Raw genomic sequence first — 25496 nt, forward strand, 5'->3', positions numbered from 1 at the left:
TTTGTCACTCGGCCCTCTCCGCAGTGACCCCTGCGCCGCAAACCATGCTGGGAAATAACGAGCACTTTTATCCCGGTCAGGATGACAAAGACGGGGAGGATGAGGAGGAGGATGAGGAGCAGGGCAGAGAAACCCGCAAAAGGGCACGTGGACGTAACCTGGAGAACGGAGGGTTAGACGGTCCTGTTGAGAAGGTGATGACGGGAGGACGACAATCGTGGGAAGGCAAAGTCGGCGACGTGGCCAAACCGGCTGCCGTTGTGGTCGGGAGGCAGCGAGCGGAGCGGCCCGCCAGGTCGGGCAACCGGGGGGTCACGTACACGTCCAATCAAGCCACCCTCCGTCATCAAACGGCCAATAAGACGCAGCAACACGTGGTGGTGGCCAATCAGCAACACGCTGGCTTGAATGCAGCTCACAAGAGAAGAGCTCTGATGGAGCGCAGCATGACCACCATGGCGCCGACGGAGGATACCTTCCTGACCATGATGGTGTTCCGCATCGGGATCCCTGACATCAAGCAAACGGTAGGTGCTTTGTGTCTCCGCCCACACAATAGTAGGACGTCATCACAAGTTGTTTTCTACGATCGACAGAGCTCAAAATGAGCGGTTGTCAAATACATCTGTACTTTCTTGTAGGCGGTAATTCTATCGCCTGCCACCAGAGGGAGCACACTTTTTTTCCACAGTTTTATGTTGATTTCTTTTCAAAATTTAAGGAGCCGCACACACAGCCAAAGTCAAAGCAATAGCTAATTCCTTTATTATTATTATTTTTTTTTTCATGGTTTAATAATTTGAACTGTTCCAAAGAAACAATCTTTTTTCCCAGGAAGCAAAGCGTTTCTCCACATTTTGTTTAAGCCACACCTCGTTTGACAGCGTCGTCATTCTGGCGAGGGATGACCCCCACAAGGAAGTGAGAGAAAATAATGAGTTTGACTTCATCCGTCTGTGACATGTAAGCATGTGGCCAAAGGGTCAGATATGGCCTTTTTATTCATTTTTTTATTTATTTAAATATAAAAAAAAAAACTAACCTGGCTCCAATTCACACTGAAAGCAGTTCTCACTTGCGCGGAGGCGTCAGGTGTGAATTGACAAGCCCACACATCGCACGACTCGGTGAAAAACGGTGCCCCTGTGTAAGTCCCGCCCCCCCACCCCTGCGACCATCTCCGTTACATGCTGGCTGTTCTACATGTCAGCTAATCTGCCCTCAATGTAGCAGTAATTGCTAATCATCTAATTGGATTTTAATGAGTTTGGGGAGAGGTGAGACGCACGGATACGGATATGGAATACGCTGTACAGTACCCACCTAAACCTCCGGAACATTCCTGAAGTGTTAAGCGTCACACGACGCAAACAACTTGGCTTGGCTCGGTAATAGAAACTTCAGTATACAGCGAAGGTGGCATTTTTTTTTTCTTTGTTACTTCCTACCACCTGACCTTCCGTTTACATCTTTCAACATCAACATTGTCCTCTCTCCTTACTTCCCACCACGGATCACTCGCTCATCATGATGATCTCTCTCAGTCGCCACTCAGTCCTATCCACCGTCTATTGCGTAATGCGCAGCACATGACCAACCAATAAGAGCAGACATACGCTTATACCTTATAATATAATCTTGTACATCCACGTCCTGCGCTGTAGCCTCTTGGGGCGGCAGAGATATCGCTACAGCAACGAGGGCCAGCCTCCTCTAATGAAGCGGTTGCCATGCCGATAGAGTTGCTTGGGCCTATCAGTGACTAACAGTGCGTCGTAGAGAGGGTGGATGCTCACGGGTGACGGTGGCGGGGGCAGTCAGTCGGAGGTGAACGGCGCTGAGCTGTGCAGTTTTGACTACAAAGTGGAACAGAACGCATGGCTCGATCTGTTGTTAGAACCCGCTCATCCCGACTGCTTGACCCGAGACTTTATGAAATGCTGTCATGTGATGTAATAGCGTGAACGGAAAAAAAGGGGCCGAGCGCAAATGACCATAAAATCCCAAAATGCATTCATGCGCATGTTTCCAAGATATTTTTTTTTTTGTGGCCAACGAGTCTCAGGTGGAAGTCACACACTCACGCGCTAATTTGTTCTTTCTCCGCTGGATTGTTGCACAAATTCACCATGAGGGAGATGTTTTGCCTTCCACCACAAGTACATGTTTCTATTGCCTCATTTTATTTGCTGTTGCCACAGAACCACGATCGGACATACGTTGGCCTGTGTGTCTTTCAGAGGTGTGTCCAGTTTGACCAGGACTGCACGGTGTGGAACGCAAAGCAGCAGATCATCAGCTCCCTCACAGAGACCTTGTGGGACGTTTATAATTATGGCCTCTTCCAGCCGGCGGGAGAAGGCCGGGACGCCAAATTCTTGGAGGAGGAGAGGACCTTGCGGGAATACTCGCAGTCCTTTGAGAAAGGCGTGCCTTACCTGGAGGTAGGAAACAAATGTCTCTTGTCTGGAATAAATTGTGAACCTCGTTTCATTGGACTTGATGCGTGTGTAAGTTGCAGACTTGGGAAACCAAGGATTTCTCTTTTGAATTAAAAAAATAACAGCGAAAAAAAACATTGAAATTATTAAATGAGAAAATAATAAAAAGATAAAAAAAAAGAAATAATTATAATTTAATACTGAGCAATCAGTGTGACGTGCTCATGGCGCGATCCAACGATCTCAGAACGCCCTCTGCTGGTGAAACTGATACTGGCAGCATTGATTCCATTTAGAATATTTCAACTCAAGGATTTATTTGATATTTAATATAATGCTAAATTTATTTTTCTTTCATGTGCAATCTTCATACGTTTCAACTTTTTCTCCTAACATTTTGATGGAGGCGGTATTTGACTATTTTTTAAATATGCAGCAGGCCATTAACGTGTGACTGATGAAAACACTTTTTTTTTTCCACCCTCTTCAGTTCAGATACAAAACCAGAGTATATAAGCAGACAAATCTGGATGAAAAAGCGCTTACAAAGCTTTGCACAAAGGTTAGTACGTTACTGAAAACATTGTTGAGTGTAACATTCTGATATTTTATTCTTTTTTTTTTTTAATCCTCATTTGCACGCAAACTTTAAATTTACCTCGACTAATGCTTGGTAAACCATTCATTTATTTAATGTAATGATTTTTGATGATTTTATTATTTTTGAGACGTCTAATTTTGATTCTCTTTTTGTCACGCTTTTGTTTTATATGAAGCACTTTGAATTGTTCCTTACATGAAACTTGCCTCGCTTTGTGGAAAAATTACATTTCTACTCACATTACCTGACATCCTCTCAGGCCAGTCTGAAGAAGTTCGTGGATTACATTCAGACTGGAACACTGGACAAAATGTTTAAAGTCCTCGACAAAGGTCTCGATCCAAATTTTCACGACCCGGAGAGCGGAGGTGAGTTTTCAAATCAGTGGCCGATCCTTGTTCAAATGCATTTTCCCCACGCATCCTCGTTTGCTCTCCCGTGGTTGTCTGTGACCTAGAGACCCCCCTGACTGTGGCCTTGCAGTCGGGTCTGCCGGTGGAGGGCATCAGGGCTCTGGTTCAGGGCGGGGCTCATTTGGACTTTAGAAGCAGAGATGGCCTGACTGCGATGCACAAAGCAGTCCGGGTTCACAATCATACCGGTCTCCTGGTAAGGACTCCAAGGTGACATCAAAGTGTATCGTAAGCCACTTGGGCGTTTAGTCACTATCCTTGATGTTCATGTACGAGCCTCGCTTGTAAGATTTTTTTTCCATTTAGAGCGCTCAAATGGCTTTCCACAAATACTGTTTAAAAAAAAAAGTGTCTCCCGGTCCTATCGTTGTTCTGCTTTTTTGCCAGGCCCTCTTGTCGTTGGGAAGCTCACCAAACTACAAAGACCGCTGTGGCCTGACCCCGCTGTACCACACCGTGCTGACAGGGGGCGACACCTCCTGCTGCGAGACGCTGCTTTATTACCGGGCCAAGTTGGGGACCAGAGATGAGAACGGTTGGGATGAGTCCCATCAGGTACTCTTTGGACAGCTTCCCTAAATAGCTCAGTGGGAACAAGTTGTCCCTAGATGTTCATTTTCATGTTTTTGTTTTTTTTATTCAAAAACACGCTCATTTGTGTGAATAGGGAAAGAAGAGCGTTTTTGAGACACACTCATCTTTCCTCTCTCTCTCTCTCCTTCCTCTCAATAGCTCAGAGATGAAGAGGAGTTTGGAATGGAAGAAATACATAAGGTACCTTTCATAGCATCAGCTCATCACTCACAGGAGCGACTCAAGACTCGCGCCGTACATAATATGTGGACGGCATAATATGTGTTTGCTGTTGAAAACATGACTCATCTCGTGCTAATTACAGCTCACGCGTCGCTTCAATGTTGGCCCGTTGCTTACTTCCATTATGTCTCCGCGCCGCTCTGATGAATGTGTGCTGCGCGCTTGTTGTCATGGTATTTTATTTTGGTTTGCTCCGCTTCGTGCTTTTTTTTTCCCTTTACTTTGGACATGACATGCGATTATTTTAGTTTTTGCAGGAAAATATGAGGAAACAGCTCATTTCTGTCTAATGATGTTATATTTGTGTCAATTCAATTTATCTGACCCTATATATATATATATATTTAAAAAAAAATGTAAAAACACATAAGGTTATGTTAGTTTTGGGATGCTGTTTTCCTAATTTCAAACTCTGTATATGTATCCCACTTTGACTTTGAAAGGCTTGCCAGAACGGCTTCGCCCAACACTTGGAGCATCTGCTGTTTTATGGAGCGGACGCCTCCTCTCAGAATGCCTCAGGGAATACCGCACTTCACATTTCTGCCCTGTACAACAAAGCAAGTCGAACTAATCCCCTTCGTATAAAAACCCACCGCCAATAGAGCACGTTATTAATGCTGATGGTGATGAAGCGCTGTCCTTCTTCCAGGAGAGCTGCGTCCGGGTTCTTTTGTACAGGGGAACGAATAGTGAGGCAAATAACAAACATGGTCAGACTCCTTTTCAGGTAAGATGCAGTTATTTGACTTTGGAGCTTTGAAAAGGCGCGGCCACGTTGTTTTCCGTTCGCAGCTGGCTGTCATGTCAGGTCACTTTGAACTCGGAGAAATCATCAAAAATCACAAAGATTCAGACATAGGTGAGTTTTCTTCATCACTCTTGTCCTTCATTCTTGCCTTCTTATCTTTCAACTTCTCCCGATTCTGTTTTAGTTCCCTTTCTGGAGTCCCCCAAATATGTTCCCAAGCGAAAAGAAAGCGCCCATACGCTTCCTCTTCCCTCGGTCCAGTGCCACCCGTTACTGCGCGCTAACAGCGACAACACCATGACACATTCTGAGCCTGTGGTTATTCCCAACAAGTCTGCAACCACTCAGGTATTTCAACTTGTACTTGATGTGTAGATTAATGGCATTTTAATTCTTTCAAACAGGGAAAATTGATTTTAATTGAGGTCTATGGTCGCAAAGTGGGATTTTTTTTTTTTTTTTTTTTTTTCAAAACACTGCAAAAAGCAGAGGATAGGTTTTCTATAAAGATCTCCAAATATTTAAATTCGTAAGCGTAAATCAAGGTACCCCTGTAGCGTTGATGTGCTTGTCCAGGGCCGCCGCCGGGCCTCCATTGGCTTGCGAAGCACGAGCAGCCCCCGAAGTCGCACCCGCTCGCCATCGCGAGGACGAGGAGGCCAGAGTGACACCGAGGAGAGGCACCGGCAGCCACGAGGCAGGCAGGGGTAAGGAGCCCGTGGAGACCGATGCTTTCTCCATCTAATCAGGTCCTTTTGCTTCCATTTATAAACCGCGCTGAGCTTTCGTTGTCCCACTTAGATTTTACGTCTAATTATAACCACGAGAGTGTCACGTTGTCGCATTTCGAGTCATAGTTCCATTAAGTTATAGAAATGGAGGGACTAGTTATGGCCTCGTTCACTCATGCTTTGCTCCTGAATCACAATTTGAGCATTTTTTTGTTAAGTGTCACTTATATGACAAATAGTTTTCAAACACGACTTCTGCTGCGCCGCTAATTGCATCTTTGCTGATGCAAAATTTTTAACAAATTAAACGTCCTGGATTAATGTCGGCTTGTGGACCTTCCATTCTAAATATTGAGTAAATAAATAAATTTGAAAATAAAATGTTCAAATTACACATGCTTTAACAGTGGCTTCAAACTTTTTTTTCCAAGGTAGTATAGCTTGTATTAGACTTTAAAGTTGCACTAAATCTCTACACACATTTGGTCTTTTTTTTTTTTACATGCTATAAATTTAAATTAAATCATTATTTTAACGTACGGTTTATTTTTCTATATTTAAGCGAAGTATCAATATTTTTGGCTTGCAGTAATTATTTTTTTACATTTCTTTTAGCATTCAGGCCAACTACTGTGCTTTAATGAATAGCAACACACAATTGCAAACTCACAATTTATTCCATTTTTTAAAATTTTCCTGAGTGTGTCCCCCTTTACACATGTCATCGTTTCGACCTCTGTCCGCAGGGTGACGCCTGCAGGAAGCGGTGGAGGTCTCGTGAAGCGAATGTACAGCGCAGTGCCGGGGCGGGTGTACGTAGCCACTCGTGCGCACTCTGCTAGCGGAGAGAGACAGCTGTCGCTCAACAAAGGGGACAAAGTTAAAGGTGGGATGAGGAATTTGGTGGGATTTTTTGTTCAAAATGTAAAATGGAACTGAGCAGGATTTTGTGCAAAGAGCAATCGCTGCTTAACTGAGTTTAAATGCTCAGACGAGTCTTGATTTATGTATTGCGTATACTTTTGCCTTGGCAGTGTTAAGCGTCGGAGAAGGAGGATACTGGGAAGGAACGGTGAAGGGTCGCACTGGTTGGTTCCCCTCGGACTGCGTGGAAGAAGTGGCACCTGCCAACAAGGACAATCGAGCAGGTGAGATGAGCAAACTGGACGAAAGCACGGCTGCCTGGCAACTACATATAATTTTCTTGGGAGAGAAAATCTGATCATTTGGCCCAAAGGCTGTTCGGCACTATGAACGCACAGCGGGGGGACTGGAAGTGTCCGTTTTTTTTTTAGCAACTGACCAAAAGTACAAACTTTGATTTGGAAGTAGTAGGCCTGTTATTACCATTTAAAAAAATGTGAGTAAAATACATTTTATATACAACACACTATCATATTTTCCGGACGATAAGCCGCTACTTTTTTTCCCCAAATTTTGAACCATGTGGCGAATACAACAGTGCGGCTTTTCTGTGTTTTTTTTTTCTTTCTACAGTTTAGAAAATACACTAAATAAATCTGTATTTTTTCCCTATTGGTTCTGTTCCTATTTAATTAGCAAAGTTGCTGCCGTGTTAAAATTATCTTTTTTTTTTTTTTCTCAGAAAAGAGCTGCTGCGGCTTATATGCAAGTGCGCTTTGTAGTCCGGAAATTACAGCCATGGCTGCATGGCTGTATTTTCCCAGTTGAAAGCTTAAAGTTTTGTCAATCTGATGAACTGCATCAACCACCTTTTCTCATCACGATTTCTAGAACACATTTCACAGGCCCGCAGTCTTATAGATGCAATCAATGTACAGCGCTTCGATACTATGGGTCGTAAATATAGGTTATATGGTCCCTCTGGGCGGAATTATCCTTTAAGTCGCTCTAATGATGGCCACGTTAGTTACGTCGACGCGGCCTTCACATTCAGGAAGGCCGCCGGACAAAGTGTCAGAAACAAAGTGATGAAATGAAAATGTAGCCGAATTGTTGCCCGCGTGTGTGCCTTGCAGAGACGCGCAGCGGCAAAGCCAAGAGGAAGCTTTTCCGTAACGTGACGGTCGGCGCCTACGACGGCACCGATGGTCCCAGGTAAGATTTCCGCTTGACGAGAAGTTCACTTCCTCCCCATCGGGTCCCGAAACCCGAGCGTGATGACTACAGTACAGTAGTGGCACCAGTTTATTCCTTTACATTCTCTTTTATTTCAAAGTGGTGCGTCTAAAAAAGGCAAGTTTGAGAAGCGCCGATTTAGGGATTTGTCTCTTTGCCGCTGTCATGTGACGACCTTGAAGTGATTGTCAGTGTGCAGTCGGCGGAACATGGTGTCCGTGGATGTGGGAAGCAAGTGATCTGTCAGCTCGGCGGTATTAGCAGCGAGGAAGGAAAGGCGGCGTGTTTGAGCAAGCCCACTTGTTTCACCCGCTGTGCTGTTATGTCTGCCCTTGCGCTACATTCTCCCGATTGTTTTCGTTTTCTGGCTGGGTTGTTGTTGCACTAAACTCAGCCATGTCATTTTTTTTTTTTTTTTGACATAAGGCTGTACATGTTTTGCTTGGGAGTTGGTGTGCGTCTGAATATGTCTTTGTGAGTAAATACATCATGTTGCTGACGATGAGTCATGAGCAGGCTGAGCGTCGGTTGCATCCCTGGGCTAGTGAGGGGAGCTTCCCCTGAGCTTTCACAGCCTCTTGCACACTGGGACTGACAAGGCCTTTTTCCTGTCATTTTTATTGCTATTGGGGCTGACAATCAAATTCGAATGGCTAAGGCTGCCAATTTGGACGAAGGGAAGAATAAAATCGGCGATTGGTTGGTTGGTTGGTCAGCTTTAGTTCATATTTAATTTATTTGGATCGTGTTTAGATCAGTTCAGTGCTTAAGTGCAGTCCACATGTCCACGGAAGAGGACACTGGGAAAAAAAAAAATCACTTGTTAAACAACTTTGAGGAAAATAAATCATTTTTCAAACATTCAAATTACGATGAAATAATTTCGAAAAATTATTTCATCGTAATTTGAATGTTTTTTTTATTATTATTTTGTGTTTTTGTATTGTACCTGCTTAATGACTTTTTATTATTTTGTGTTTTTGTGTTGTACCTGCGTTACTGTAGCGTAATGACGGAGTGATGCTTCATTGGGAACAAGAAGATCCGGTGCATGTTTTCTCTCTCTGGTAGAATGTCAAATATGATTCTACATAGCAACTAGGGGAAGTGTTTGTGATGAAAAGCTCGACGATGCTGAAGTTGGCAGGTGTGTGTGTGCGTGTGTGTGTCTATGTGTAAATCTAGGGTGGGAATCAGCTGTTAGCCAATCTGCGATTCACCAGCGCTCGAAAGCGTCTATTTGCACATCCTTATCTTCTTATCGTCACCCATCCCCCTCCATCGTCTGCTATCTCACAAAGAATCGGTTCATCTAAATCTCATTGTCTCAAGTATGCCGTGTTATGGAAAGTAAATAGACAATCCAGCACTTTAGACTGCTCGCAAAGTGCTGGATGTTAACTGGTAGAATTTTATCTTTTGTGGCGCCAGTGACGAAGTCGTCATCTGTAGTGCAGTTTTGCTTCACTGGTAGAATTTAGTTTTGTCATTCTTGCATTAAAAACTCTTTCATAAAACATAATCGTGATTATTGTGCAGAAATGTCATAGTGTGGTGGATTAAATGTCACGAGTAAGACTTTGTTACTCTAGTGGTGCACTGTCTCACTAGTGGTGACAAAGAGCACGCTAGTACATGCCCAGTTCCGCACTCTGGTAAGATTTGGAATAAAAGCTCAAACGTCTTCTCAAAGAGGGTTCAGACCTGCGCACTCCTCCTCTTCCTCTCTCTCCTCCACTCTGGTTGCCTGAGCTCCCGTTGGATGGAGGGAGTAGGAGGGAGGGAGGAGTGCAACGCGCAGGGGAGGGGGGGTGACATGGCAATGGGGGGGATGCTGTGAGAGAGATCCCTCTCTCTCCCTCTCTCCTCCGCGGCCGTCAGTGGGGCCCAGAAACAGGAGCGTGTGGTTCATTTACAGGTAGCGGCTGTTTCCTCGTTCATTGGCTGGCTATGGATGTGAGGAGAGGACAATGGAGAGAGGGGAGAGGTAGACCATGCTACTTGACAGGCCGTCTCCTTTTTTTTTTTTTTTTTTCCTCCTCCGAACACCAAATTCATGTGCCGCGCGCGCATCATCGTTCCGTTTGTGTCGGAGCGTGCGTGCCGCTGACATTTCCCGTGAAATGTGTCATGGCTATAGATCGTAGACGCTGCAGCATGCCAATTTGTGTGTCTCTCAACTCTGTGCTTGTGTGTGTGCGCGTGTGGCGAGAACAGACATGAATGCATTTCAGTCTGACAATGTGGGTGTATTGCATTCTCTTTGACTCGTTATTACCTTGAAGCCGATTCTCATTCATCGGGACCTGGCTATTTATACCCGTCTCTTTCACGAGCCGTTGTATAATTAATGATGTGTGTTACTGTGCAAAAGGATTACTTTCATCCTTATATGTGTGTGTGTTCACGTGCATGCGCCTTTGCATTCGGAGAAAAGGTGCTTCTGTCGTAGCACATCTGGTGCTGTGGGAATACTGTACCACCTATGTGCCTACACTGAATGTTTGATACGTCTCCATCCACAGTGTGTGTGTGTGTGTGTGTGTGTCACGGACATCCATCAAGTGCATCACTTGTGGTGTGTGTAGCTATTGTCCTCCCCACACTGCCACTCCATATTCAGCAGTTGGGGAAAAAAAAGCAAATTGTATCTTCCTCGCATGATTCCAGACACCATCACGAGCATTCCCGAGATTTTTTCGGTGCATTTTAAAGCTTTAAATGAGCCAGGCCGCAGTGTTGAAAGTCGACATAAGAGCGAGAGCAAACGTCTGAGTTGGAAACACCTGGAGGACCGACGTCACCGGGCCGTGTTCCCCCCCCCTCCTCCTCATACAAGTGGGATGCGCAAAGAGCCCAATGTATCGGTCCTCCCACTCCGTGTTACTTTGATCTTCAGAGAAGGGAACGCATGATGGAGGACAGGGTGAAGGAAGAAAAAAAAAATAGGAATGAGGTGTGAGGAGCAGATGGCTGGAAGGCGGCGACGCGTTGGCGAACGCGCGCGAGGGATGGACCTCGGTGAGGGAAAGTGGCTGAAAGCTTCAGTTGGGCGCTCAAGTCTTGGCTCATTGTGTGGATCTTTGGTATTCTCTGCTCTTCGGGGCTCATCAGAGAGTTTTTTTTTTTTTTCTTCTGCTTTTGACCTTATCGCTCTATGAGCTTTTCACCATAATGTCAAGCACCCGTCTGGGTGGCAATATCTGCTGAGGCGCTGCTATTAAACTCAGTTCAGCCCTTTCACGACATCTCATTTAGGAAAAAAAATAATAATAATTACAAAGTTAAATTCAAATGAGACACTAGGACACGTTTGAAGCAGCGCTGGCTGATTCCAAAGGAAATAATAAACCCTTTTTGTCGTTTGGCTAAGGCAGAACCATTGAGAAATCGGGATCCGTGTGGCTTGGATGATGATTTTATTCTTCTTCATGGCGTGTAATTTGAGTGTGTTAAAGGAAAGTAAAAAACATGTCACGTGAGCTTAATTGCTTGTGAGGGACGTTGATTTAAAACAAAATAGACATGCTAAAATGTGGGTTACACTCGAGATTAGAAATAAATCATTCACTGTTGCTAAACTGGATTAAATGAGGCTCTATTCACTTTAAACTGTCAAAGAAATAAAACTGCATTCAGAAAATTGTCACACTGACAAATGAAAAAAAAATCCAGCCAATTAAGTATTAGTATTTTTTATTTTTTTCCTTTAATTATTATTATTATTTTTTTAATCCTACTTGTGCTGAAAAACATTTCGTCTTATCGTCCCAGACCTGCTAATCGTATCTTAAAGACGCTTGCTAGGCCACAGTTGCCCAAACTTCAACACGAATAACACATTAAGGTAGCAAGCTTTCTCTCTTCCCAGCCTTGCTTGTAGCCTCGGAGCATGAAGAGTTGTTTGTGGAGGACGATTAGAGGCCTGTCCAAGCTCCGCTTGTACATAATCGAAAGTGTCATGTATGTATGACTGGTCGCGGTGCTGTGCACTTGTGCAGTCGCTGAGGCCGCATCCTTGCAAAAGCTGCCAGAGGCTGTGAAAGCTAATGCGGCCATTTAGGTGCGTTTGGAAGTCAGCGCTAGCACTCAAGTGTATGCACATGTTTATTTCATTGTGTCATGTTTAGCAACGAAGGCTGGATTAGTATGGAATGGCGTCCCATGTTGCCCCCTCGCAATCTCCCCTCCCCCATCGTATCATTCACTCTCATTGTGCACCACTGCTCTTTAGTTTTGCCACGACCTTTTTTTTTTGCTGCAGTGTGGTTTCATAATGTGATGCAGTTTAACAGTTTTTTTTTTTTCACTTCAAATTGACAAAATTACTTTACACTCACAACAGAAGTTATTTTAAAATTTTATTTATTTTTTTTAATCCCTGCTACTTACAGTGACTACATCATTAAGGAGAAGACAGCACTCCTACAGAAGAAAGACAATGAGGGCTTTGGTTTTGTCCTTAGGGGAGCTAAAGGTGAGCAAACAAAAAACAAATAAATCACTCCATCATCTCGCGTCCATTCATCCTGATCTTTTCTGCCGATTCTTCAACAGCTCAGACTCCCATAGAGGAATTCACGCCGACGCCAGCGTTCCCGGCGCTGCAGTACCTAGAATCTGTCGATGAGGGGGGCGTGGCGTGGAGGGCCGGCCTAAGGATGGGGGATTTCCTCATTGAGGTGTGTACAACTTAAACTTTTTTTTCTTTTTTTATCAGCCACATGAGCAATGCTGCTCTACTACAGTAAAAGTTAAAAAATAAAAAAAATAAATTATTACATGACTTGCCAACAGTGCAAATGTTTCTCTTTTCAGGTGAATGGCCAGAATGTGGTGAAGGTAGGACACCGGCAGGTTGTCAACATGATCCGACAGGGCGGCAACAATCTAATGGTCAAAGTTGTCATGGTTGCTAGAAACCCCGAGCTGGAGGACACCGCTCGAAAGAAAGGTCAGCGTCATATTTCCCGGTGTGCTCACGATGGGATGATAACGCAGATTGCATGTTTACGTCGACGCATAAGCAAAGCGCTCGTTCGTGATGACTCAATGTGTGTACTGGACACCAAAAGTAAACATCAAGCCTGCATTTGGCTGGCTTCCCTATGCAGCCCCGCAGCAGACCAAAAGGCTGACCCCTCCTGCCATTGCCCTGCGCTCCAAGTCAATGACATCAGAGCTGGAGGACATGGGTAAGATGACCAACAGATTTTTTTTTCCCGAAAACAACCTTGGTAAAGTCCACATAGCTTAATGCTAATAAACAATGCAAAACGCCATAGACGGGCTAACCGATAGCATTAGCGTCAGGTTTTAACCCTTGCTAACCCAGCTAACATTTTCACAGCAATTTAGTTCTTGAATTCCATGTGAAGAAAAAAAAAAGGTGACGAGAAATACCAATGGAGTTATTGGTTGTTTGATACCGCCAGTTGCCAACTCTCTTTTTTCCCCCGGTCCACCAAATGTGCTGCTCCCAAGTGGACAAAGGTGGGAGAATCACAAAATCGTGTGCCGTCATTGTCATTTCCCATCCCTCCTCTGCACTCACACCATCTTGTGTCTGAGTATGTATCCCATCCCTTCATCTGCCATATGCACCTCACGCCACGGCACTTGTATTCGCGCCTAATTTATATCTCCCAATTATGTGCGCTCCAGCTGCCTCGCCGTGGAAAAAGAAAGCAGGTGAACATCAGGCTTTATCATTGGCTCGATCAGCCCCGAGGCCTTAATTAAGAGCCGTTTGATGTTAGCTTTTTCCTCTCTCTCTCTCTTTTTTTTTTCCCCTCATAGACTACGATTCCTCGCAGGGTCCTGATAAGAAGAGGACGGTCTATCAGATGGCGCTAAGTAAGAAACACTCTTTGGTCATGAAGTGTTTTTACACCTCCGGGAATCAAGAAACAGTGCTTTTCATGCGTCTCCCCTTTTCATTCTTGCATTTATTTATTTTTTCAAAAGATAAACTGGATGAAATCTTGGCTGCCGCCCAACACTCGATTACATCAGACAACCAAGGCCAGAGGGGTCACGGAGGCAAGCGGGACCGGAGCAAGAGCATTGTTCCCAATGTCTCCAATGAGGTATTTTTCTGCCAGTTCTCTTATAATGCTTAAAAAAAAAATTGGCAACCTGCACGGTTTATTTTGGACGTACTCGGATTCCTTCGTCGTGTCAGCTGTGGATTTCATTCCTCGCTCCTGCAAAGTGAGTTTCTGCTTTGCTTTGGGCAACAGCACCGATTTAATCATGCGGCCTTCCTTTGTCTTATAGCTGTGGGGATGCTCTGCTGCCCTCACAGCACTTGGAAACTGATTGACAATGAGCCACCCACACATTTGCTTAAGTCTGAGTCAGGTTGTGTCCATTCAGCTGCTCTGTTGCTTGGTGCACCACCAGTACGCATATTGCATCGTATTAAAAGAAGCATCTCTCAGTTTTAATTGATTGTCTTCAGAAAGGTTTGGCCTTCCGCCATTCTATTTGAGTAAAATGTTCTGTTCTTCTTTTAATGATGTCTCCCGAAACCTGAAGCCATCATACGAGCTGCAGTCCGCAGGAAATCCCAGACCGGGTTTTACCTACAACCAAGCCCACTTTCAACCAGCTCAGCATGCAGTCATGATGCGTCAGAAATCCATTGGTAAGACGACAATTCAGAACAAGCTTTATATTATTCCCCGGACAATCCCTGTCCAGTAAAAATAAGGATCTTGTAACTTTGACACTGCAGAGATTTATATTCATTTTATTTTATTTTATATTATTTTATTTTATTTTATATTATTTTATATTATTTTATTTTATATATATTTTTTTTTAATTCCCAACATGCAAATGATATACAACTTACATATGTTAACAACACTGCCAAATTTCGATGATTAAAGGAACTCGCCAAGTATATTTGTAATGAACCTCCAAAATAGTGAAAAATCAATTGTTAATAAAAAAATAAATAAATAAATAAAAAAACACACACAGCTAATCCCTGGAGTTAATGTTATGCCTGCGCTTAAATACACGTTTGATCCGTGAAAATATAAATTCAAAATATAACCCAACGGTTTCTTGACAGCAAGGCGCTCAAAACGGCCGTGCAATCTCAAAGCCCCGCTCCAGACTTTACTTGCCACATCTGACTTTTTTTCTTTTTCTTTTGGTTACTCTCCCGTCTTTCTCCTCCTTTCTCTGCGTGAGGCATCGTGGATCTGCCACGTCAGCTGAATATCAGAACGCAAACGTATTTTCAGGGTGGTACAATTGTGAATAAAAATTCCACATTGTTGCGACACAATTCAGTCGTACATAGTTCTCAGTCTCCGCACATTTGCAGCTGTTCACTTCAAACGTAATATATTTAGAAACTAATTTTGTTCACAACAGCCCGTCTCTCTTTGCACAAAGGTATCACTGAAGAGGAGCGGCAGTACCTCCATCCACCGGCGATGAAGTTGGCTCGTAGCTTGTCAGTGCCAGGACCGGAAGAAATCCCCCCACCTCCGAATACATCAGCCCCTGAGCCACCATTATCTGCCGGGCCTCATCCTGGGAGGGGTCCTGCCATGCCCATACCGAATGTCGCTCAAGCCCACTTCCAGCATCCGTCCCAACCAAGCCATCCCAATCATTCGGGCTGGGAACGAGGAGACGCGATGAACCAGCAGGTAATGGTCTCTACGCTCCGCAGACAATCGGAAGGTCTTTGCGCCCGGGAGCAGGAGGCGCCCAGGCGAGGTGGCGGCAAGATGGGGGGCTTAAGAAGAGGCTACAGTAGCGCGACGCCACCAACGAGCGCGAAACCGAAAACGCCACAAAACGTGCCACATCATTTGCACGGAGGCAGCAGGGAACAAGGCGGAGGGAGCGGCAGGGGCGCAGCGCGCAGGGGAGGTCGCGGCGCTCTGACTAAACAGTCCAAAGTTGAGGATGGACTGCGACAGCATCGTGGCAAAGGCGGCGCCGCCAAAGAGAAGACGTCCATCCCCATCCCGACCATCATCATCAAAGCGCCGTCCACCAGCAGCAGCGGTCGAAGCAGCCAAGGTAGCAGCATGGAGGCCGAAGTCCCGCAGGATGCGGAGGACCACGCCTCCGCTCAGCCATCCCCGGAAAGCCCCAACTCGACTCTGCCGTCACCTCTCACCTCCACGCCACCTCAGCCGCCAACATCCACCTCCTCGCCTCAATCAACCGCCGCTCATCCCGGTTCTTTGAAGCAAAACCCGGACAACGTGGACTACTCGTCGGCATTCGGTACGACTTTTGGAAGCGGAGGCGCGCGCCGGGAGAGGGAACGTTTCCGTGACATGAGAAGAAAAAGTGCTTCTTTCTTCCTCTCATCTGAGGAGGACATGCAAGGGGAGGCGGGAGGCGGTGTTGGCGAAGGCGGCGAAGCGCTCAACGCGAGGATTCAGCCGTTACAGAGCTCGCAAATGGAAGTACCGGCTCCTCGACTGCGGCCCTCCAAGTCCATCGATGAGGGCATGTTTTCTGGAGACAATTATGTCCACTATTCCAGCAGCATGCCGCCAGCTTTTGGCCTGCCTGAGTATTCTTCTCCCTTCCTCAGTCAGGATGGACAACCCAAGTCGGCGCCGTCGATGTACGGCTCGCAGCCAGCCACCACTTTCATCCACCCGCTCACCGGGAAAGTTCTCGATCCTTCATCTCCACTTGGACTCGCGCTCGCTGCGAGGGAACGGGCCCTCAAGGATGACCGCAGGACGCGGCGCGAGGACAGACACTTTGGTCGACAGCTGTCCACGGTGGGGGCGTTTACCACCCCCATGCAGACCCCGACCTCCTCCCTTTTTGCAACCCCGACGCAATCCACGTACACGTCGCCCGTTTCCCTTCACTTGACCTCGCCAACCACCACCACCTCGCCCGCTTCGCAAAGTCGACCCCAGTCGCCAAGGATTTTACGCGTGGGGGGAGGAGGGGAGAAGATGGAGCGAGAAAAGGACGGCGGGCATAGAGAAGGCTTGAGAGTTCGTTTCTCAGAGGACAGAAACAGCCAATATTCAAGCCGGGGTTACCCCCCAAACGCCAGGGAGAGAGAAAAAGAGCCCCCGGATAACCGAGCTGTTCCACCCGTGCAGCCTCCGCCACCCCCGTCTCAGCCCGCCCCTCGCAGGCCGTCCTTCCTGCAGATGGAAAGCACGCCGAACACCAGCTACATCCCTCAGTACACGGTCCCAACAGCACCTGACGCCATGGCTGAGACCAAAGCGGAAAATCTGGGAATGATGGTTCTGCCCCCACCGGCTCCCTCAATCGATATCGACGAGGACTTTGTCTTTGCAGACCCTTTGCCACCTCCGTTACAGTTTGCAAACGGCAAGAATGAAAGAGTGAAGGACTACTACCAGAACGCGAGTCAACGATCCGCCGCTCCGCCGCCGCCTCCTCTGCCGTCTCCTAAGCCTCCGAGCGTTCCTCAAAGCTCCTCGCAGGGCGGCGACTCGGCCACCTCGAGCCTTACCTCCTACGACAGCGAGGTGGCCACCCTGACGCAATCGGCTCTCTCGCCGTCTTTACCATCGCCGGCTCTGCCTGCCGCCAACCTGCACAGACCGCAACCCATGTCGCTTTCTCACTCGTATTACGAGCCGTTGGCGGGGCGTGACGCCACCGCTCACGACAGAGGCACCGCCGCGCTCACCACGACCATGACGTACGCCACCACGACCATGACGGCCAGCGCCGCCGCCGCAACCGCCACAACCCCGACCGCCTCCGATTACAGCACCACGGTGGGAGGATCAAAGGTTGGCTTCAGCGCAGGGGGCAGAGCCGCCAACCATATTCAGCACCCCGCTGACGCCCCCAAAAGTGGCGAATGGCAGGATGCAGTGGTGGATTCTGGCATTGAAGAGCTGGACAGTCACAGCAGCAGTGACCATCATATTGAAATGTTGGGATTGACCGGGCTGAGAGGCGACAGGAGTGGCATCGGCGGAGTTGCGACCGGCTGCGAGGGGCCAAAAGGGGGCGCACTGCAGGATCCTTCTTCAGCTTACTCTCTTGGGCAAACGTTTGAGGTTCACCACACCAAATTAGCAAACCCTGCGTTTCCAAAGATGACTCATTACAAGGAGGGCGCGGTGAAGGCGCTGCCCGTTGCACTACGACGGCAAAACAGCACCAACCCCGCTCCTTTGCAACTGCATCGGCAAAACATCCCCGACAACGTCAGGCTAGACGGAGCCCTACCTGATGAAAGGAGATTTCTGCAGAACAGGCCTAAGATGGAGGATGACTTCAGCGCCACACTGGCAGCCTGCTTGGACAGGCCCATCGACTCTCGATCGGCAGGCTGGAGTGAGGTCGGGGAACACGAGCAGCTCCAGAGAGCCGGCGTGGCTTTGGACGCTCGCAGGTTGCACTCGCCTCTTTCAGGTGTCAAGGCCAGCATCATCAACGAGCTGAGCTCCAAGCTTCACCACATGAGCAGCATGAGGAGCATGGACGACTGGAGCCAAACTCCAAAATCACCCACCATGCACAGGTTGGTTCAGTTACGAGCGGATTGTCGCTATTCATTCAGTCGGCCACTTTTTCAAGCCAAAATGTGAGATCTGGGCGTGAACTCATCTCGTCTCAACTCACTTGACAACAAACAGCAATTTGGCAGATAGTGAACAATTCTGCAAAATAGAGGCTTCAAGTCATTTAATATCGCTCTTTGTTTTCATAACGTACAATTTGAATTGAGTGGTATTTTTCCTTATTCAAAAAAACAAAACTTAAAACTGACATTTTCTGAATTCTCCACAAGGTGGCACTCACGCACCCTATTGTTAGGAATCACAGGTTTATACTTGACGCTTCGTTTTTTGTCTTTCAGATATTCAGCAGATTTTAGCGACGCATTTCACAGCCCCCCAACCGGCCGCTCCACCTCCCCCTTGCCCACGTCCTCACCTCAACACCATCAAGTGCTGCCGCCCAATCTGTCGGCCATCCCCTCCGCACCCCCTTCCCCGCAGGTCCCGGCACAACGCAACTGGACCCGTTCGCCGTCTCCGCAGATGCCCACCTCGCCGGTGCACTCGCACCCTCCCCACTCACCGACCTACTGCCCGTACCCGACGTCGCCCAAGCACCGTTCCAAGATGCGGCGGCAGACTTTCGATTTCCAGTGCAGTCCCACGAAGGAGATGCGATCTGCCGTTTCCCGCCGCCGCGCCCCCAGTCCGCTCATCTATAACACCGAACAGCCCAACTCTACGCCCCCGCGACCGTCCTCGCTGCCCATCCTTCCCAGTACTCCAGTCTACAGCAACCCCTTTGAATTCCCAGGACCCCTCACCCCTCCTTCTCCCGGCCTCCCGCTGGGCGACACCTACACGGCCTCCACACCGCCACTTTTCTCCCCGTCCGGCGCGCCGAGTCCGAACCCGTTGCTGGTCTCCCACTCTCTCTCGCCCACACATTACCTCTCCGGAGCCTCCTCCCCGTTGCACTTGCCCCCGAGCCCGTCCTGCCTCAACTTCCCCCACCTCACCCATCCCCCGCCGACCAAACCCTTCGCGCTCAAGCCGCTGCCCTACTGGACCAAGTACGACGTGGCCGATTGGTTGTCTTGCCTGAACCTGGGCGAACACATAGAACGGTTTATCGATAATGAAATCGATGGATCTCATTTGCCTTCGCTTACGAAGGATGACTTCTTGGACCTGGGGGTGTCGCGCGTGGGGCATCGAATGAACATCGAGAGGGCATTGAAGAAACTCACGGACAGGTGAGGGAAGACTTAAACGCAGCAGGGTCACAAAGGAACGGGAGCGTCCTTCCGGAAAAGCTGAGTCCCCACTTTTCATACAATTTGAAATTTGAAGTTATCTTTCTTCGATCCTTCACCCATGACATGACTTTTATCAGCCCACTTTAGTTTCTCTTTGCCCTCCTTCTCTCGCAGGCCTTTGCATGTCACTGCTTCCCCCCTCTGAGACACAAATTTGAGAGTGCTGGGGTGATTGAGAGATGACACATGACTTGGCAAAGGAACATGAACTGAAGATGTGGAAGAGGAGAACAGTGGACTTGATCACGCTTTGTCCGGCTGCTTTTGGTTGTATCCGGTTGGCGCATTATCGCAATGATCCCGCCGGGTTCAGAACACGGCACTGAATTGACGAATAGAGTGAACCCCCGTTTATCGCAGCAGGTACGTTCCACACCCAGTCACCATTTCCTGGCATGAAGAACTTTTATTGAAATATAGTCGTATGCCCTCTCTGCACTTTAAACACATTTACATAAAACGCATCAAACAAATGCTAACCTAATGTGAAGCGCTATCAACTAGCTAATTAGCATCGATCTTATTGTAATTATAAACCTTGGCACCAAATTCCCACAGCAAATTAATTGAAAAACACATTTTATGGAAAGCAAATGAAAAGCGAAGTTCCCCTACACCGTTTTAATTCCGCCTGCTCACAGCGGGGGTTCACTATATACATCGCGTCACGGTAACATTATTAACAGGCCGTAGAACGCACTCGAGGACGGACGGATTGTCACGGCATCTGCTGCAAACGCTGAGTAAAAACGCCAGTCTGACTTTCTAAAGATGCTTAAAGGGTAAACACCACCAAAATGTCGCCAGAAACACAAGGACCTCGTCATGACATCACTTTGTTGCGTTCCAAGGGCAAAGTCTGAAGACGACAGAGGAGCATTTTATTTATTTATTTATTTTTTTGTAGAGGATAAAGTCATTAGAATAATAGGATTTGTTTTTATCTATTTGCCATGTTCCCCAAAAATTCTTTCCAATAATATGCTTTATATGTGTGTTACTTGCGAGCACTAAATGTATATTCCATGTTTAACAGGAGTCACTTTTAGTCGTGATTAGGGTTTGTACGAGCGGCAAACTCATTTCAAATCGCTCACGTCGAGTAGTCGCGCGGAGAGGAAACGCTTGTGGAGGACGCGTTTGTTTATTTAGCAGCGACGAGCGTTAGGCCAAAAGTCGTCACGTGACAAGAACGTTGTCACGTCGCGAGAAAAACGTAACGAGTGGATGTGAAAATTCCCACACTGACGTAAACGCAACAGAAATTCGCCAGCAGCCGTTGTCTGACATATTTTTAATGGCGACATTTATCTGCGGCATAGTGTGACTTTTGTCCCGGAATATTTTGACTGCGTTATTCTTTTTCCCCCCTCATTTTGACTTTATTATTGAGACATTTCAATATTTTTCTTAGGATTTCAACTTTTTTCTTTTTTTTTTTCTCCTCTCAAAATTCTGATCATATTCTCGGAAGAATGCAGTTTGTTATATTTTGGTTGTCTTATATGAAGTCATACAGTCAGAAAAAGAAATGATAAATAGTTGTACTATTCAGTCTTTCAGATTTCATCCTCGCACAATTCAAATAGGAATATTTTTTGTAGTGCAGCCCTAATTTTCATTTAAAATTCAGATTTTTATTGATTTTTTTCTTTTCATTTTAATTCCAAGAGGATGGATTCACGCGCCTCATCGTCTTGTTCACAAAGGGCTTTTTTTTACCGCTTCACCTTCACGCCGTACGTCTTGCTTCTGTGCGGCTCGGCGCCTTTGGTTTGAATGCCTGTTCAAAAGTAGTTTTTATTTATTTTATTTTTTTTTTTTTTGCTGTTGCTGCTACTTGTTGACAGTCCTGTTTCACGCCATCTGACCTCATGTCACTCCAAGTCATGCGAGAAACGTGTGAAAAGTCATAGTATGGTATGTCAGTGGTTCTCAAACCGGCTGAGACGTTTTGTCCTGACACAACGCTGAAACAAATGCAATTCTTTTCTGGATTTACCAACTCCGATTATTAGAAGTCAAGGAGGCAAAGCTTTCCCGACTTTTTCAAAGTTTTGAGAACCCCTGACGCCTGAAATTTCAAGTCGTCGTAAGCATTTCGAAGAATCTCTGTCTTCCAAATAGCGTGCCCGTGTGTAGTTTTGTTTGGAGATTTGTCTCAATGCTTTCTACGAAACCCCCCCCCCCACCTTACGTAGTGAAGCTGACACCAGTTATTGAACGCATATTCTCGCCATGTGAGCAACAAAAACAAGACTCCTCCGTGCTATCGCGCGACGGCCGTGACGTAGGGAGCACTACATAAAACAATATAATTTATAGAAAAAAGAAAAATATTTTAGGTCTAGTGAAATGTATAACAAATATGACCACATACAGTATGAGTGTACGTATGCAGAGTTTAACAAAGTATATATGAATATAAAGTTAAGTTTTAAATGCGATACAAGTACAACTGTGTTGAAATAAATCCTGAAATGATCACGTCTTTAGCTGCTCATTGTTCTTTTAAAATGTCTCCTCCTTTTTTAATAATGATCCCATTTAAAGGGCTGCACTCATTTGGCAGCCCTCAAGACAGACAAATATTTTCAAGTCCAGGATTATTTTCTCATCAGGCCTTCCCTGCTAATAGCGGCAAAAGGGATGGCGCTCGCTGGGAGGGATTAAAGCAAATGGCTTGATTCAAAAGCAAGCAGGGGCCGCAGTCATGCAGCAAAAGCGAAGAAAAGACGCCCGTGAGCTATTCATAAGAGCTTGGAAGAGGATGAATCATTTTGGAAGTTTTTCCTAGCGCAGCGGTCAGGCTCACATTTACTGTACAACTTTGGGAATTTATTCAGCGACATCTCACAAAACAAACCAGCGATGTTAAGAATGTTCGTCTTGGGGAAACCGCTTCCTTTACAACGGGATGGATGTATTGAGAAAAAACAAATCCCTCTTTCTTTATTGTGATCGAAACTCAGTCGTGAATTAATATTTGCTGTTTCCCCATGTGTTGCCATTGAATATGAGGTGTGTTTGAAATGTCCCAGGACTAAGCAACCACGTAGCTTGCCTAATGCTAACGCTAATAGCATCTATGTCGCGGTAGTTTGTAACCTTTTATGCAACTGGACTGACAGTATAACAGTATTCAGTCATATATTCTTTATCCTCTCCGAAAATGTCTATGAGTGCTGCACTGATGAGCTGAGAGGGCTTGCGACATCTCAGTGAATAGTATTGCTTTGTCTGTAATATACTGCCTCCAGGTGGCCAAGGTGAGCAAGTACACACGAATTGATGCACTGATTTTTTATTTTTTTTTTAATTCTATTTAATGTACACATCAGTACTTCTATTTTCCCAGATTGTTTTTTATTTATATATGCAAGTCAATTCTTCTACATATGTACATAATGTGAGTTTCGCCACCTTTAGACAGGACGCCCATGTCACCCTCTGTCTAATAAGCTCACATGACTCCACACCACATTGACAGAAGTCAAAATGACACTGGGGCATCCCATTAGCACCATATAGAGAGTGGCAGAAGGAGGGGAAAGTGGGGGGGGGGTTTGGGGGGCTATTGGGTGTCTGTGGTTGTGTGGGGGGCATCCCGCGCGGCTGGACAAATGATCGTCAAAGAGGAGCGCGGGGATGCCAGGGATGGACTTCAAGTGAGGCGGGACAAGAAGAAAGGAAATCAAGCTAAAGGTAAGACCAGTTGACTCTTACCAGCAAGATGTGTGTGTACAACTTTAAGTGAGGCAAAATGGGGTCAGCATGGGGGAGGTTTGGAGTGGGGGGGGGGGGTTCATGGTTAGAGGGAGAGCCTCCAGTAACAAGTGCTGCTCACTTGGGTAATCAGTGGTGATTCACGGACAACATGTAAGTGCCCTCGGCCGTGACGGACTGCTCTGCCGCCACCTTGGCTTTGTTTTTTGGCTTTGATTGCGTCGCGCTTGTGCCCGTTTGTGTCACGGCTTCAGCATGTCCGTTAAGTGGTAGAAAGTAATCAAGTACTAATATAGTGTCACTTAGGCTTTAAAATTATGAAAAATCCAAAGCGTGACGTGGCGCTCTAAACATCTGCGAAATCCCTGTTCACGTGACGGCTGCCACGTCAGACTTGAAGTTGAAGTCCGTGCACTTAGGGCCATCAACGAGGCGCTCTAAAGCGGCCTTGCCACCCTGAAGCCCCTGTCCACACGCTGACAGTCAAGACGAATTTAAAATCAAATAATAATCTCGCTCTTCCGCCTTTCTCGGCATGATGTGCGTACACTTGCGCCTGACAACGAGGCACTTTAAAGCCGCTATGCTAACGGACAATCGAAAGGCGAGCTGCGTTTTCCAAGTGTACTTAGATATTGGGAGTACTTGGCCTCCCTCTCTCATCGTCTGCCTCTGCTTTGACACGAAAAAGATCATGAATGTTGTCCGAAAAGAAAGTTAGAAAGAAAGAAAAAGCCAGCAGTCTCGTACAAAGTGTGCGAACAAGCTAGCTGAGAGATTCGTAGGTGCAGTTGTGTCTTGTGGTGGTGAGGCGTGTTTAGTCACTCTTACATTACTCACACACACACGACAATCTGTCCATGCAGACTGTGACTGCCGTCTTTTTTTGCACAGGCTTGCCTTTTTTTCCCACCATTTCCTTTGATTTGCAGCAGGATGCGCTTAAAAGGAGCGAAGGTGGCTACGGACGTTGGCTTTCTGCATTCATCTGAGCAAAGGGAAAGATGACCTTTCGCTGATGTTTATTTTTGGGAAGAATGCAGGAGCAGCTGTTCTATTCCTGCCGCTACAGTCCTCACGGCCTCCACCCTCCTTGTGAATTCCAGTCTGCCACTGGGACAGCTATGCATGTATCCCAGCTCGCGATGGTATAAATAACGGGTTGTTTCACTTTTTGGCAGGAAGAGAAGCAACATTATGTTACATTATTATCATTATTATAAGCATTAATTGAACAAAAAAAGTAATTTTATTCATTTATATATTTTCCAATCAATCATCCGATCAATTGCCAAATTGGGCTAAGTGGGGCCAAAATTCCAAGCGACCGTTTAATGAGAGATCAGGTTTGCCTCAGGGTTATTAGACAATTTCAATCTTTAATCAGTCCGAAAATTCTTAAAGATTTCTAATGACGAGTTTGTCTTTGCCGTCAATGTATAATGTAGAAAATTTAAATGCTCTTCCACTAGATGGCAGTAGATTCATTTTAACCAGGGGTGGGAAAACATTTTGATTGGCGGGCCACAATGGGTTCTAAAATTTGACAAAGGGTCCGGAAATATCTTTCTTAGAGTGCACCTCCTAGTGGGGACACATCAGAATTACAGGGAAAATACAACATGGACAAGGTTTATTTCTTTAATTTTTTTCAAGTTCAGCGGGCCTGATTAAAACGTTTAAGAGGCCGCATGTGGCCCATGGGCCGCAGTTTGCCCATGTCTGATTTAACCCGTGTGTCCACCTTGTTGCATTCCTTCAGAATAATGGCTTTGTGTTCAACTCAGTTTCACTCTGTCTCTGCAGTCCTCAAAACAGCTCTGTTCATGACAGACTTGACTCTAATGACACAGCGGAGGCGTCCAACCAGTTGCCTGATAATCACCGGCGTGCCTCAGCCAACAAAAACTGCCTTCCCTTGATTGAAATGCGTGTTAAACAGCCAAGCAACTCTCTCTTGCCTAACAGCAACAGCTCGACAGCCACCGCCATGGCGAGCCTGCCCCAAGAACCGCCTCAAGACGTCGCCAAGCGCAGCTTCTGGATGGTAAGTTTTGCAAAAGTTTCGCGCATGTCATACAAGTCATGATTGCGATGTG

At 46.4% G+C, this 25496-nt stretch overlaps 2 protein-coding genes across 4 annotated transcripts in view; both read left to right on the forward strand.

Annotated features, from left to right (window-relative positions):
• On the forward strand, positions 1 to 22162 carry LOC148317718 (SH3 and multiple ankyrin repeat domains protein 1-like). The gene is made up of 25 exons (XM_088284054.1): positions 1 to 527; positions 2241 to 2444; positions 2932 to 3003; positions 3302 to 3410; positions 3500 to 3651; positions 3843 to 4010; positions 4188 to 4229; positions 4715 to 4831; positions 4924 to 5001; positions 5067 to 5133; positions 5207 to 5370; positions 5599 to 5729; positions 6500 to 6639; positions 6788 to 6901; positions 7754 to 7832; positions 12248 to 12330; positions 12411 to 12535; positions 12672 to 12807; positions 12968 to 13048; positions 13518 to 13544; positions 13653 to 13709; positions 13821 to 13942; positions 14394 to 14502; positions 15267 to 18372; positions 18712 to 22162. Exons 1-25 carry the CDS (start codon positions 45 to 47, stop codon positions 19610 to 19612), a joined length of 6867 nt encoding a protein of 2288 aa, XP_088140180.1. The 5' UTR covers positions 1 to 44; the 3' UTR covers positions 19613 to 22162.
• The window catches only part of LOC148317719 (protein kinase C and casein kinase II substrate protein 3), a 9103-nt gene continuing 3519 nt past the window's right edge, over positions 19913 to 25496 (forward strand). Inside the window, exons 1-2 of one of the 3 annotated variants that reach the window (XM_088284052.1) lie at positions 19913 to 20034; positions 25366 to 25444. In XM_088284052.1, the coding sequence (XP_088140178.1) occupies positions 25388 to 25444 (57 nt within the window). In that variant the 5' untranslated portion in view covers positions 19913 to 20034; positions 25366 to 25387. Of the gene's footprint in view, positions 20035 to 23270; positions 23377 to 23498; positions 23551 to 25365; positions 25445 to 25496 lie in introns of those variants that run through there. The other 2 variants (XM_088284049.1, XM_088284050.1) reach the window with 2 other exon arrangements.

Source organism: Idiotropiscis lumnitzeri, chromosome 20 (genome assembly GCF_059441095.1).
Source record: "Idiotropiscis lumnitzeri isolate Australia: NSW breed Sydney's pygmy pipehorse chromosome 20, RoL_Ilum_1.0, whole genome shotgun sequence".
In the NCBI taxonomy this organism is placed as follows: domain Eukaryota; kingdom Metazoa; phylum Chordata; class Actinopteri; order Syngnathiformes; family Syngnathidae; genus Idiotropiscis; species Idiotropiscis lumnitzeri.